The following is a 16,204-nucleotide window of genomic DNA, read 5'->3' on the forward strand; positions in this document are numbered from 1 at the left end:
TATACATATGTGAGCTAGAGACCTGCGTGTCTCCATGTTAAATTTCTACGTTTGACAATACTTATTCCAAAAATAATAAAAATTATATTTACAAAAAAAAAAACTAGGGGGACCTGGCACCCAGACCACTTCACTGAGCTGAAGTAGTCTGGGTGCGTATAGTGGTCCTTTAAAGAAAGAGTAACCTGCTAAGTTTGTGTAAATCACAAATCAGCATTACTTAACAAAGCAGTGTGGTCTATTCAATCAAAAGGGGTAAAATGTTTAAATTTGGATTAAAAAGGATAAAGTTACGTAGCTCTATTCACTCTTCTCTGTTGGCCTAAATTAATTAAAAAAATTAGATTATTTTCTCACAGCGCCTCATCTTTAGTGAGAAGTATCCATTTTCTTTCATTTTGTGTTACTTGTATCCACAGGCTCTAAGTCCAAGTGTTATATAAATGTATTATCAGCCTTGTTTACTATGTTATGTAAGACTGTGTTGAATTGTTTATGGAGTAAATGCTCATAATGCTATTGCTGTAGAGAATTTGGCAGGTAGGTTACAGGGTCAGGTGTTTAGATTAATGAGCTGCAGTTGCCGTGTTCTGATCGGCTTTCCAAACACATGCTCATGTTTTGTTTCAATTTAGGGCACAGTCTGTGGCCAGCCTTGCCCTGAGGGTCGTCATGGGAGAAATTGTACTCAAGAATGCCAATGTCACAATGGTGGGACTTGCGATACTGCGACGGGTCAATGTCATTGCAGCCCGGGATATAATGGTGAACGGTGAGGATAAAAAGAAATAATATACGTGGATTGTTACCAAATAGCTTTGATGTTACACTTTTTGAAATTCTTTTTAAATGCAAATATGAATTATTTCTAAAGATCTTAGCGTAAGAGGAAAAAATAACATTTGTCTGGTTTTGTTTTGTTAAAATGTCTGCACTTCACTTTGAAGAATTATGAGCAAAAACAGACTGCAGAAAATGATTTTCTTTGCATCGTACAGATACACAGCAATGGCCTGAATTTAATATTTTTGTTAAAGCTTTACGAAAGATTTAGTATTTTTGGATAAACTTTTCAAACAATTTAGTATTTTTGGATAAGCTTTTTAAATTATTTTAAATTATGAAAAATATTTTAATATTTTCACATTTTTTTATGTTTTGATATATTTTTTACATGTGTTATATTATCGATACCTTAATATTTTGAAAGAAATCATTTTGTAGAACTCTTGAAAGAGTTCCAGGTTTGGGTATCTTAGAGGAAATTCTATGGTGAGATTTGCACTGTAGTTCTATTTAATTTAGCTTCTTGAATAAAAATACAGTGCTAGCGCACTCACTGGTTTAAGGATACATCTAACAAGGGAAAACAGTGAGAGATCTCCCATACTGAGGACCAAATCATATGTCACAAAATCACTATTTGTTCACAATGTTACTGTCCATGTTAGTTTCCCTGATTTTTACAGTGTTCAAAAATTGGCCAAATAGAAATGAATTACCAGACAAAGACTTTTAAAAACTCATCATTCTGAATAAACTCTTAGTTAAAACAATACTGTTTGGAAACCATTAAAACCCCAATAAAATATAAGATGTACTCACCTACAATGGAACTGTTGCATTTCTGTAAGCAGTTTCTTAATTCCTCACTGCAGGGGTGAGCAATGCAAAGGAGGTAAGTAAAAACTACACTTTACTCCACTTCCATATTCCCGGAAACATCATAGTCCTGTGATGCTCTGGACATGCTCGTACACACTTGTATTTCAACAGAGGTATGCTAAATGAAAATGTACTGATGTCTGTAGACATCAGCTTAAAAGTTTTGCTAAATTTGTAGTCAGGGCCGGTGCAATGATATTTGGGTACACAGGCGAAGATGATTTTGCCACTGCCTCCCCCCCCCCCCCCAAAAGCATGTCTTACCCCCTTTAGTGTATCTTATCCTCTATTTTTCCCCATTGTGTTTCTTACATTGTGCATCCCATAGTGTTCTTCCCCCCTCACCCTGCGTCCCATAGTGTTCCTTGTCCCTTTCCCTTAGTGCCCCTCTCTCTCCCCACCTTGGTCCTCAGTGTGTCTCCTACCTTTCTTGAAGCATGGTCGAGCGGAGCAGACCGTGGTACAGAAACTTCAGTTTCCTGGACCTGGTTGGACTGACAGAAAGTGCTCTCTCAGTGAGCACTTCCTGTTAGTCCGGCCGGGTACAGGAAATAGATCCTCCTGTACCGCGGCCTGCTCCGCTCGACCACGCTACACTGACTGAGTGACTGGCAGGAGGGAGTGCTGTGTGCTCACCTCCTGCGGGGCCACTCTAATCTAGCACCCCTCCGGGCAGGTGAGCCCTAAGACAGCCGCTAGTGCCGCCTTATGGACACGCCGGCCCTGTTTGTAGTGTCACTGTATTGTAATTAGCTGGGACTAAGCCAGGACAATCACCAAGTACACGAGGAAATGATAAATGACTTAAGTGCTTTTAAATGTCCTTGTGTTTTGGGGAACCTAATTCTTTCTTATCCTGACAGTATGTTTTGTGTTTGTGGTTGTTTTTTAAATTTTTTTTTTATGAATTTAAGTGTTTCTTATTTTGAGAGTTCATTTCCATGACATTTTTAAACTATTAGAATAATCATACTCTTCTCAAGGTCAAAGAAAATCTCCCACTTCTCCTTCCCAATAGTTGTAAGGGAGTGGTAGGAATTATTCATTTTTCTGGTAATGTTAGCATGAAGGAACCACTATTATTTAACACATTTTATGTTAACATTTGACTGAGACAACTTTCTTACAACCAAAGTGATTTCTTTCCCTGAAATTAATTTCTGCAATACCCGATTGACATTGCTCTTGGCCTTTAACATCTTTCTTCGCAAATTGCACAGTTACTTCCTAAAGTGAGAATCATGGAGAACGCAAAGTGAATTTAAAGTGAATATCAAATTTAAAGCTAAAGTAGTAATATAGATTTTTTTTTTCCAGTTTAGCTTGTTTGGCCTTTAAAGGGACACTATAGTCACCAGAACAACTACAGCTTAATGTATTTGTTCTAGTGAGTTACATCATTCCCTTCAGGCATTTTCATGTAAATTTACAATAAAGCAGTGGAGCGCTATATATTAAGTGCCAAAACATTCCATGTGTATATATATATATATACTTAAAAACTTTTTTGAGAAGAACTTCAATCAAGTATGTGTTCCTTTAAACATAAAGATAAAGTGCAATAGTGTAAAAACTTTAAAACAATGTTAAGTATGGTAAATTGCCAATTGAACACTCACAATTTCCAGAGCTATATGACCTAGCTCTGGTATGTATCGCTTATTGGTCCGTTTTGGGTGACCACTCACCTCTTTGGTGTTGTAGTTATGGTGGTGACCCTACTATCATACTCACAAACATAGTTTGTCTAGAAACATGTTTAATTGTCATAAACATTTAATTGTCCAGAAACGCGTTTAGCCATCTTGTGGCTTCCTCAGTCCTAAGCTTATCAACTGGACTGAGGAAGCCACAAGACGGTGAAACGCATTTCTGGACAATTATAAAGACTCCATTACACTATTTGGTATTTAACTAATATTTTATTGTTTTTTTTATATATATACTTTGTATATTGATGTTTACATTTAAATAAAGCTCTTTTGAATATTTGGAACCTGCACTTATGAAGAAGGGTGTGTGGTCCTGAACCAAAGAAAACAGCTTTACCGAGCCAGCATGCTGGCTCTGTGTTTGTGAATATGATAATTACATCCTACTTATAATACAGAGGTGCAAGTGGATCTACACTATTATCTTATATTTTCTTTTACCCTGAGACAACATAAGAAATAAAAGGTCACCACCATAACTACAACATCACAGAGGGGAGTGGTCGCCCAAAATGCACCAATAAGCAATACATACCAGAGCTAGGTCATATAGCTCTGGAAATAGTGAGTGTTCAATTGGCAATTTACCATACTTAACATTGTTTTAAAGTTTTTACACTATTGCACTTTATCTTTATGTTTAACCCCTTAAGGACCAAACTTCTGGAATAAAAGCCGAGCTAAGTGTTTTTAAGTACGGTATATATATATATATATATATATATATATATATATACACATGGAATGTTTTGGCACTTAATTTACAGCGCTCCACTGCTTTATTGTAAATTTGTCACGCTGTGTGTTTTTGGGAAAATTATACATTCAGTGTAGTGGCAACTATTTTACATTAGAAAAAGTAAGCACAGCACAATTGCACAAAACGTTATTTTGAATCTCTTGATCTGACCACACACATCTTTAACCACTTGTAACATTATTGTTTAATGTTCCTGTAAACACTGTCTTTTCAGAGAACATGCAGGATTTAAATTGCTCCCTACTAGTGGTGCTTCCTGGGGCAGTGTAGCACAGTGTGCAGCACAGTTGTTGAGGCGTCTCCACGCTCTGCATGGAGACACTGAATTTTCCTCATAGAGATGCATTGATTCAATGCATCTCTATGAGGAGGTGCTGATTGTCCAAGTTGGCGTTTGACCCCTCCTCCATCCGGTCTCCTTGCCAATTTGAACCATTCCAATGCTTTGCATTGGATTGGCTCAAAATCATAAATTCGGTTGATGTCAGGACGAAAGAGGATCAGAGGCGGGTCAAGTGCCAGCGGATCTGCACAGCGCTGGAAATAAGGAATTTTAAGGAGGCTAATGGGGGGCAAGTCATCTAAATAGTGGTTTTAACACTGTAAGGTCAGGAACACATGTTTGCGTTCCTGAACCTATAGTGTTCCTTTAAATGTAAACAGTATGATATTGTCGCTGTGGGGGTTAAAGTTATGTAACACACCTTTTATTACTGTTTCCAGGTGTCAGGATGAATGTCCAGTGGGCTTGTATGGTGCAAAGTGTGCACAGACCTGCCAGTGTGTAAATGGGGGGAAATGCTACCACACCACTGGTGCATGTCTCTGCGAACCCGGGTTTACAGGGAAACACTGCGAAACAAGGCTATGCTCAGACGGACTTTATGGGATGAAGTGTGACAAGACGTGTCCATGCCATTCTAAGAACACACAGAGGTGAGATACAAGTAAATTGAATTTTATATCGACTGTTCTCTCATTAGAAGTATTAAGTGGGCAGTAACAGTTGGTACTCTAATAAGCGGTTCATTGTAGATGGTTAGAACAACCGTTACGCCATTGCAAAAGCTAATTAAACTAACATTTATCCTTAATTTTGTGTTTATGATGTTACAAATATCCTGAAAGCTAGAGATGATAAACTGGAAAGTAAATATTTTAATATTTTTCTAAAATTTGTAAGCTGGTTAATTCAAGGAAACACATATTTTATCAGCTTTTTAAGGACGTAGACACATAAACATGTAAAAGGTTGTAGATTTTAGGCGTTTAAAAAAAAAAACCAAAAAAACACACATAAACGTTTCTAATTTTTTCAACTCTCTATGCAGATCACATGCAATTATTTTGTTTTTCCTAGCTAAGACTACACTGGCTCGATTCCCCCTTTATTAAACCAGCTGTTGAATAGTTTGATATTTAAGGTAATTGACAGTGTACCAGACAAGAGCAAGTGGAGGCGTAATATTTTCTTTCTGAACATGAGCTGCAATCTTGTTTGTTCATTTTATTTTAAAAGCATTTTCAGGACTCAGCAGGAAAAAGTCATGTAAACAATACTCAGATGGGAAAATTATTTGCACTATTGACTTTAGTAGCTGTGATTAATCATTGCGAGGCCAACAGTTAATGCTCTACTTGCTAATCTCATCTTTGAATGATTCTGACTTCCAATTTTAACAAAATAACCCTCCAGCATTGCTCTCACAAATCAGCTGAAAGGGAAATAAAATTGAATGCACTCACATTATGCATGGCAAACCAAACACAATACAAAACAAGGCCACCACTTCATTGTGATGATTACCTATCCCCTGCAGTATTAAACATTGTAGCTATTTGTTCTTTTACGATCAAAAACATTAGTCATGTGATTGCTGCTGTGGCAATCACATGACGCAGGGATCATCTCATTACGGAATTAGTCTTTCAGTGTTACTGACTACTCATTAGGTTAAAACATGAAAACTATTTATTAAAGGTGAACCATCCCCTCTCTGAAATTGAAACCAGTGAATAAAGCAATCAAAAGCACCCTTTAACTTGCGTTAACCTTTTTTTCCTATAATGCTCTATATCCTAATAATTGTCTATTAAAGACTTACAGGGTTATTCACCAAAGTGAAAATTTTAAATGAATTTCAAATTTAAGGTTAAAATAGCTGAACTGGAAAAAAAATTGAAAGCAGTTATTTTGGCCTTAAATTTGAAATTCACTTTAAATTCTCCCTTTAGTACATAGCGATGTTAGCAATTTACATCACAGTCCAGTGCAAGATATCACAGGGAACACATTGCGTTGCAGGAGCCAAACCAGAAATACTGTTTCTTTTTTTCTTCCTGTGCTCACTGTATGCGGACTGTCAGGTGTAAAGAACAGAGTTGATAATAATAACAAAGGCCTTATATTTACCCGGAATGCTGTCCTTTTTTATTTATTTATTTATTTATAAAAAAATTTACCAGGAAAGATACATTGAGATTTCTCTCGTTTTCAAGTATGTCCTTTTTAATGCTGTTGCCTTAAATAAAGGATATCTGATGAAAGGAGTGCTGGTTCTCTACTAATTTTATTATCTACTGGATAGTGGTTCCAGAATCCTTGCACTCAAAAATAACTTTTCAGCTGAGTGCTTGCCTCATGAGTATATATATATATATATATATAGTTTATAATAATGACTATCTGGGAGATAAGATGGAAACACTCAGTTCCAGAATAGAGTGAAACACTCAGTTCCAGAATGCAGTGGCGCAGATTTCTGTATTCCATTTTATTGTTCAGAGCTTACAAGCACATATTTATTAAGGGGTTACTCCAAGCACCATGACCACTTTACTGATTTGAAATGGCCATGGTGCCTGGTGTCTGCATGTGCAGTGTTTCACTAAAAATTGCTGCACGTACGGAGTTTAACCACTCTGCTGCTGGTGGAACTCTACCTCTGGCTTCGTTCTTGGGGCGTGCTTTCTTTAGCCCAGTTAGAATGGGTTAAAACTTACCTTATTTCCATCCCAGCACGGGTGTGCCGATGCTGGCCCCACCCTCAATCCGCCCCCTTGGTGACATCATCAGATTTTATGATTTCTAGCCAATCCAATGCTTTCCCTATGGGGAAACATTGGATTGGCTGAAATGGGCAAGGAGGTGGGATGGGGACGGGGTCAATTGCCGGTTTGGCCAATCAGCACCTACTCATAGAGATGCATTGAATCAATGCATCTCTATGAGGAAAATTCAGCATGGAGATGCTAAACAAATATTGTGTCTAATATTACGTTAAACATTTTTTTACTAATCAGTAAATGCTGGGTTAACTTTGACTAGCAAATGTATAGATCATAAATATTTTTCAAACAATAATTGTTTACATCCTTTTAGATTGGGCTATGTGTTTGTAAACTGGCTTTCTATAGCAAATTCAACCAAAATCATTCAGAACAATTCGAAAGAATTTGGAAGCTCATATTTGATAATATTTTGTAACAGTTTTAGTTTTTATATGACAGTTTAATAATATAATATAATTATTTATCTAGAGTTAATAATTATTTCATATTCATAATGATAAAAGATAAAAGTCAAGATACTTAATATTATAAGCATGAAAAAGTTAAATGCGTTAATGTTAATAGTGATCTTAATGCTATGTTTGGTTGTGTCGCAAACACGTTACATATACTGAATAAGTGGTAATTATTTCATTTCAAAATTATATTTTCTTAATAATTTTTTAAACCTTTTTTATAAGTCGCATGGTCACAGATGAGAATATGTCTCTGCAGATTCAAGTTTCAGATGTTTGTCAATCATTGGATAATGTAGATTGTATGTTGGGGCAACCTTGCCTTCAGCTGACTAAATCCTTTAATGGATGTTTATTTTATTGTAATTTAATCTGCCACTTAGACACATATTGTATGTAGAGACACCTAATAACTGGTTTCTTGGCAGTAGGGAAGTCTGAGGTTATATCGTGTGTCAAGCTTGTGTGCAAGGCTTCCAATGCATACCATTGCATTTAAGAGTTTGTTACACTTTCAAGAGAAAACCATGAAACAAATTGTGTCATTCACTCTTAAAGTCTTAAAAGTAGTGTTTGTGGCTGAGTACAATACAATCAGTCTGTTCACTAAAAAATGAAAGCTTACATCCAAAATTGGTAAAGGTTTTCCCCATACTAAAAAGCACAGTCATATAGTTTTGATTTTGTTTCTTAGTCAGACAGCAGTGTTTTTTTTTGTTTTTGTTTTTTAAAAACAACACTAAATATACTGTATTTTTCACTCCATAAGACGGTGCGTGCGTCTTATGGAGCGAAAAATACAGTATATTTAGTGTGACCATAAGACGCACCTAGTTTTTAGATGAGGAAAACAAGAAAAAAAAATATTATGAATCAAATGTCGTACTAAACTATTTAATAAACTACCAGTATAAACTACCGGTATATCAGAATAATATTTCAACCATGTAAAGTGAACAGCGGCATTAAGTCAACAGCAGCATTAAGAACCATCATCAGTGTCATTAACAAATGAAGAGAGACTTTAAGGTTTGAGTACTCTTCTGTGAACCCCAAGAACTCATCATTGCTAGAGTCAGAATTTATGAAGCTCAGTTGCTCACAATCACTGACATCACTTTCTTTGCTATCTTCCTATAAGATATCATCTTCATTTCCATCCAAAGCATTGCTAATGCCACATTTTTTGAATGACTGGACAACGACTTCCTCCTTCACAGAGTGCCATGATGTTTTCACCCATTCACAAACTTGAGTGATAGTGGGCCTCTTCATTCGTCCAGCAGGTGTCAGATCATGATTGCCAGCAGCCATCCATTTGTTCCACTCTTCTCGCATAAAGACCTTAAATGGTTTGTTGATGGAAACATTGAGAGGTTGCAACTGGCTGGTAAGACCTCCAGGAATTACAGCTAGATGAATCTTCACTTCTTTAAAGCACTTTTTTGTAGTTTTGCTAATATGTGCTCTAAACTGGTCAAGTACTAATAAGGCAGTTTTTTTCAGAAGCCCTCCAGGACGTTTGGACCACACGTTTTCAAGCCATACTCTCATTCCATTTTCGTCCATCCATCCTTTCTCATGAACATGTACAACTCCTCTTGGAATCACTTCTTTTGGAAATGTTTTCCTTTTGAAAATTAACATGGGTGGCAATTTGGTGCCGTTTGCACAACAAGACAGCACAACCATGTAATGGGTTTTCTCATGTCCGAAGGTTTTCACGGTGATAGTTTTGGCACCTTTCAGATCTACAGTCATATTAGATGGCACATCAAAGGTTAGCAGGACTTCATCCATATTCCCAATCTGGCCAATTTCGAACCCATTTTTCTTCCTTTATGAAAAAATTTATGAAAAGAAAGAATCTTAGATTCATATTCTTTTGGTATTTCTTTGCGCAATTCTAGTTTTGGTGCGCATAGCAAGGCCACATCGCTTCATAAATCTGTAGCACCATGATGGTGATCCAATAAAATCATGAATGCCTTTCTCTACAGCAATGCGTTCCTTTCAGTGATGAAGGAACTGTCAGTAATGTACCGTATCTCCAATGTTTACCATTGAGCGCTGACCGTACCTTTAAATAATGGCATCATAGCAATTATAGTACCGTAAGTGATATCAGTACCCATCACCCATCACATGCTTTGCCTAATGACCTCATAATTTAGTAAATTCATTACAGATTGTGATAAAATGATAGCATGGCAAAGGGTGTCCACTTACGGTAACTCAGGGGGGACTCAGCACATGGGCCATGTACAGTGAGGAAAGGATTTGTATAAAAGAGTACCGTAGCATATGGGCCAAAGCATAGAGGATACAGAGAAGTCTGGACTTTGGGACATTCACAGTGAATAAACCTGTTAGATATTATTCGTTTTTTTTTTTTTTTGTTTGTTTTTGTAAATCTCTTTTTTATTGAGGCATAGAATTTTGAGGATACAGAATGTAAGAGGGGAGACGATAAAGTTTCATACAAGTCGGGAGAAATACAATGCAGTACATATCATCTCTAAATATTCGTTAGCCTCATTTTATGTTAAGAATAGTAAAGTTACGGCAGGTTAGCATAAAGCGATTATTCATTGCAGATTATTTAAATACAGGCTAGTACTAGGCTATGGCATCTGAGAGCTGAACAAAGTCAAAATAAACAGGCTTTGCAATAGGTTGCTTAGTCGCAGTGGCGAGTGCAGATCAGTTATGCGATTAGCGAGGGTAATACTATAGAGAGAGAAAACTAAAGCACACCGAATTTGTAGCCATATCAGAGCTGTAGTTGAAAATACAAGCTATGGATCTGAGGTTCAGATTAGTAACATGTTGGTTGGAAATGTCATGTCTGGCTCAGCTAATGCCTCCACAGAATACAAATACAACTGATATAACTTAGATGCAGTAATTAGTAACACAAAACATGAGGTTATGCATATCTCTTAGGTAGGTTGCTTGGATAATGGTTCTCGTTGAGGTGTCCACCCTTAATTGCGAATCATACAGTGCTCCCCAGGGGCGTAAGAGTGAGTAAAGCTAGGCACACAAGTCTAGAATGAGGCTTGTCTGGCCCAGTCCAGGCTCCTGTGTCCATGCTTATGTCGTTGGTTAATCTAGGCAAGTTGCTTCTGGCTATAGATTGCTAAACTAGTTGCGTTTATGACTATGCATGGCAAGTTAACAGTGGGTATGTTATCAGACTCTCTAGTGCAGCGACTAACAAATTTACATCCCTGGTGCCTACCGACAGGTTATGTGACAAGTGAGCGTCCAAGGCAGCTGCGTTGTGTGTCCGGGGTGTCGGAGGGGGCATGGAGCTTAGACCCCATCTCTGGCAGGGTGCGGTGTGTGCAGGTAAGGTTGGAGCGTCCAACTCTGATCCAGGGCTAATCCAGGAGTGCAGCACCTGGAGATATGTCCTAAAGATCTGTCCTAAATATTGCGGGTGCTGCACCTTGTGTAATATGGTGATTTCAGCCGATGCCACGGCTCTGTGCTCTGGGTCAGTCACTAGGTGTCAGTATGCTGGTGTGGTTGTCCTGCCGATCCTGGGGACCCGCTTCTGGGTGGTGGTAGGGAGTGCTGTGCGGTGTGTGCTGTCTTGGCCCCCTCGGCGATGCCTGGTCCCACCGTGGGGTAGAGTGTCGACTCCGGAGGGTCTTTGGTTCTTGCCTAAGTGGCAGGCTATTTGTTGCAGGGTCTCTGCTGCGGTGGGATACCGCTTGTAGCTGCTGGGTTGCGGCCTCTTACTTGGCCTCGTCTCTTTCGGCGCCATTGTTGGACTCTGTCTGCCGGAGGGAGTGGGCGCCCCTGTCGGATGCTTGCCAGCCCCGTTGTGGGAATGTAATTAGTAGTTTGGCTGTCTGAGCTTACTGTTCCCCTTGTGCCATCTTCTCCCAGAATTTAGTAAGGGGAGAGTCTCTGCATGATGCCTTTAGGGTGTTAGGCTTGTCATTTCTACACGCTCATAGGAGGTAGAGCGGCATGGTAGGGTATACCAGGGCCTGGCAGCACTGTCTCGTTTCAGGGTCATTTCCTTCTGGTACTGCGGGGGTTGGTGCTGCCCTTCCCTCACGTGCAAGCCTTTGGCGTTAGATCAATGGAGCCGTTTCATACAGAGTGCAGCATCAGGAGAGGCAGGTACGTCCGGTTGCTTTCTCGCCAGGATTGTTTGCCATGCGGTCTCCGCCATCTTGGGAGCGGGTGCTCGATGGATCATAGGGTGCACGGACCGGGATCACCCCCCCGGCCCAGAGAGGGGGGAACAGGGCCGAGCCCGCCGATGTGCCTTGTGGGTTCCGGGCTCCGTTGGGCAGGATAGTGGAGCGGCGGCCGTCCGCTCCACTCACCGCCAGGCAGGTACCTGCTAGTTGCTGCAAGGGACCCGTCCTCCGGGGGACTGGAACTACGGGAGCGAGCCTCTCCCCGGCCCCGGTAGCCCGTGTAGGTTGCAGGTCGTGTTAGAGGGTCGCTGGGTCCAGCTAAATTCACGGTTTATCGTGGAGAATGGGTATATTGAGCGGGAGCTGTGCTTCGCTGCGACCGCTCGGCTCGGCGGCCCGGCCCCGCCCCCGTTAGATATTATTCTAGCTAGCGATTCAGACATTGAAAAATGTCACAAGACTACCGGTATTTCTTATTCTTATTTCAATAGAATTTAACATGGTCTACATACAATGCCCAGCTCATTACCATTTTAATCAAGAAATATTCAGTTTAATGGGAACGGGAACACATAATGAGCACATGCCTGGCTGCCACGATAATTTGAAATTGGTATAATGCACTTGCTATCTGTCTGTCATTCATTCCTTACACACATGAAAGATCTATAAAATTACACAAGGAAAATAAATGTGCAAAATTCAACTTGCACTTTTCAGAGAACTGCCCCATTAATCTGATCGCTGACAATTTAAAAAAATAATAATATTATATTCAATATATATTAATAATGTAATTACATGTTGTAATATGTTGTAATACATTACAAACATATTACAACATGTTGTGGGAATATAATTAGCCATAACTGATTAAACATACAGTGAGTTTTGATCACTGCTAACGCTGCTGTTGAAGTGAGGAAAGCCTAATCGGCAGGCTCAGCTAGGTGGCCGTACATCTCTTACCTGAAATCCCGGCGAGACCAGTTGCTAGGTGACAAGCGGGGAAGAAGCACGCCGCCGGACAGATGCAATACCGGAACCCCAGCAGCCTCCTCTCTGCAGCCTTCCCTTCTCCGTGCCGCACGATCCACTTTTCCGTCCCTGCACTCCGGCGTTTCGGCTCAAGGTACCACACATTCTCTCCATAAGACGCACATACATTTCCCCTCACTTTTGAGGTAGAAAAAAGTGCGTCTTATGGAGCGAAAAATACGGTATATATTTTTAAAGTTAGAGTGTTAGTAGTAGTGTTTGGATTCAGGATCATCTATTTAAAAAAAAAATAGTGTTCATTTAACCCCTTAAGGACCAAACTTCTGGAATAAAAGGGAATCATGACGTGTCACACACGTCATGTGTCCTTAAGGGGTTAAGAAAGGATAGTTTCTAGTGCTATCATCCTGACATCCATTAGTGACAAGGTTTAAAACAAATGTTAAAAATTCAATTTTTGCTGGGGTTTTGCTGTGAAAGGGACACTATAGTAACTGAAACAACTTTAGCTTAACAAAGCAGTTATGATGTATAGGTCATGGCCCTGCAGTCCCACTGTTCAATTTTCTGCCATTTAGGAGTTTAATCAATTTGTTTATGCCGCCCTAGTCACACCTTCCTGCATGTGACTTGCACATCCCTTCTAAACACTTCCTGTTAAGAGAGATCTAATGTTACACTTCTTGCAAATTATGTTTAATTTAGAATTTCTCATCTCCTGCTCTGTTTATCGCTTGCTGGACGCTACCGGGGCATCCTGTATGTAATTAAAGTTAAATTTACAGAGCAGGAGATAAATCTTTTAAAGTAAGTTACATCTGATTGTAAATTAAACCATCATTATTTTCATGCAGTGTCACAGCCAGGGGAGGTGTGGCTAGGGCTGCCTAACCTGTAACAAAAGTGATTTAACTCCTAAATGGAAGATAATTGAGCAGTTAAACTTCAGAGGTATGATCTATACACAACTGCTTCATTAAGTTAAAGTTGTTTTGGTGACTCTAGCATCCCTTTAAGTGTCCTCTTACCTCTTCAATTTTATTTTTTCTACTCTACTCTGTTGTGTCTTACTATTCTTCCTGTATCACAACTAAGAATTTCCTTATGATTCCCACAATTTCCCTCCAACTCCACTTTTTGACTTCTTCCTTCTACAGAAAAGGCGTTAATGCATAGTTGAATGGTATTTGTTAGTTTATATCACATTACCCCTATTCTCTTGCTGCTTCTAACTATACTGATTTACTTAAAGTAGTCTCTACTAACCTTTAAAACGGGACACAGTTTGAAAAATAAATCACTCTCTAGCTATAATTTGACAAATAATGATATTCTGCTATACATAAAAACATAATAGAGTGTAGAATTTTGTATAAACAAGTCTGGTGCACATATGGTTGACACATCTGTTAAATTAAGTGTTAAATTGAATTTGGAGGAAACGATTAAAAGATTTTACAGTCCATCTCTTTTATTATTGGGTTTAGAGTGGAATGATGGTTTTGCTGTCTCTGTTTGTTGTCTCATGAATAAAGAGCCTTGTTTGTCATAATTGGATGTGAAACTATATTAACAGCTTTCGAGCTATATCTGTCAGTAAATATTATGTTATGCTTTGTTAAGAATGCTTTGGTTACTTTGATTAAATGTATGAAATTTACTAACCGCTGTTAAGGTTCCCCCAGAAACATGCTCTGTGACTGAATTACTTTCATCTCAATCCAGTTACTTCAATGAAGCTAGATCGGTTCTACTGAATATTAACCCCTTATGGACCATTGGCAAGGCTTGTAATTGTAATAATTTCGCCTTTAAAGAGCAACTGTCACTTTGCAGGATTTTTAATATTACATTTTATTTTCCTTATATCTAACACAATGTGTGAGGTGTGAAATATAAATGTTGAAATCACCTCTCTATCCTGCAACTGGGCACCTGGCAGTACCTGGACTTTACTGACTTTGTTTGCTAACTGATATACATTTATAAGAAAAAATAGGGCGGCACGTGAAAACATATTAACACAAGTTATAGGTGATTTTCAGTGTTTTATTCAACTGTGTAATTTCCAGGGAACTGACAATTCACCTTTAACCCCTTAAGGACCAAACTTCTGGAATAAAAGGGAATCATGACATGTCACACATGTCATGTGTCCTTAAGGAATTTGCGCTATATGTCTGTTCAATCGTAATTCACCGCTGTCACATTAAGTGCACCCACACTTATTATATATCATTTTGTTCAGGAGAAATAGGGCTTTAATTTATCAATAACTATTCATATATGGAACATAATTTATTATGAATAAAATGTAAAAAAATGTGAGAAAATAAGATTTTTTTTAAATTTGTATTTCCGTCTGACATTAAGCTGTGAATGTCATAATACTGTTAGATTTGACTTAAAAAAAATGCACATATTTGTAATCAGCGATGTCTCACGAGTACAACAGTACCCCCCGTTAACAGGTTTTATGGTGTTTTGGAAAGTTACAGGGTCAAATATAGAACGTTCCATTTTAAAATTGAAATTTGCCAGATTAGTAATGTTACCTTTGAGACGGTGTGGTAGCCCAGGAATGAGAATTACCCCCATAATGGCATACCATCTGAAAAAGTAGACAACCCAAGGTATTGGAAGTGGTGTATGTTTAGTCTTTTTTAGTAGCCACTTCGTCACAAACACTGGCCAAAGTTAGCGTTCATATTTGTTTTTGTGTGAAAAAAGCAAAAAACTAATATTTGGCCAGTGTTTGTGACTAAGTGGCTACTAAGAAAGACTTGACATACCCCACTTGCAATACCTTGGGTTGTCTACTTTTGCAAATCGTATGCCATCATGTGGGTAATTCTCATTCCTGGGCTACCATTTGCTCTCAAAGGCAACATAACCAATATGGCAAATTTCAATGTCAAAAAAATGAAATGCAAGCCTTATATGTGACTCTCTAACTTTCCAAAACACCATAAAACCTGTACATGGGGGGTACTGTTATTCTCGGGAGACTTCACTAAACACAAATATTAGTGTTTTAAAACAGTAAAACATATTACAACAATAATATAGTCCATAAAAGTGCCAATCATTTGTAAAAAATGCAAAAAACTTCACTTTTACTTAAAATATCATCGTTGTAATACAATTTACCAGTTTGAAACACTAATATCTGAGTTCAGCGAAGTCTCCTGAGTAAAACAATACCCACTGTCTACAGATTTTATGGTGTCTTGGAGAGTTACAGGGTCAAATATAGTGCTTGCGAATTAAATTCTCTGTACTTTCTCCCTGTGTTGTCAGGCATGTCAATCAAATTTTAATTACCGTATATACTCGAGTATAAGCCGACCCGAATATAAGCCGAGGCCCCTAATTTTA

General features: G+C 38.5%; 1 protein-coding gene across 3 annotated transcripts in view; it reads left to right on the plus strand.

Annotated features, from left to right (window-relative positions):
- MEGF10 (multiple EGF like domains 10) overlaps window positions 1–16,204 on the plus strand; it is a 127,642-nt gene that overhangs the window by 66,549 nt on the left and 44,889 nt on the right. For all 3 annotated transcript variants that reach the window (XM_063454148.1, XM_063454147.1, XM_063454149.1), the window contains exons 8-9: window positions 636–772; window positions 4,861–5,073. In XM_063454148.1, the coding sequence (XP_063310218.1) occupies window positions 636–772; window positions 4,861–5,073 (350 nt within the window). The remainder of the gene's footprint in view (window positions 1–635; window positions 773–4,860; window positions 5,074–16,204) is intronic.

This window comes from Pelobates fuscus, chromosome 5 (assembly GCF_036172605.1).
Source record: "Pelobates fuscus isolate aPelFus1 chromosome 5, aPelFus1.pri, whole genome shotgun sequence".
Classification (NCBI taxonomy): Eukaryota; Metazoa; Chordata; class Amphibia; order Anura; family Pelobatidae; genus Pelobates; species Pelobates fuscus.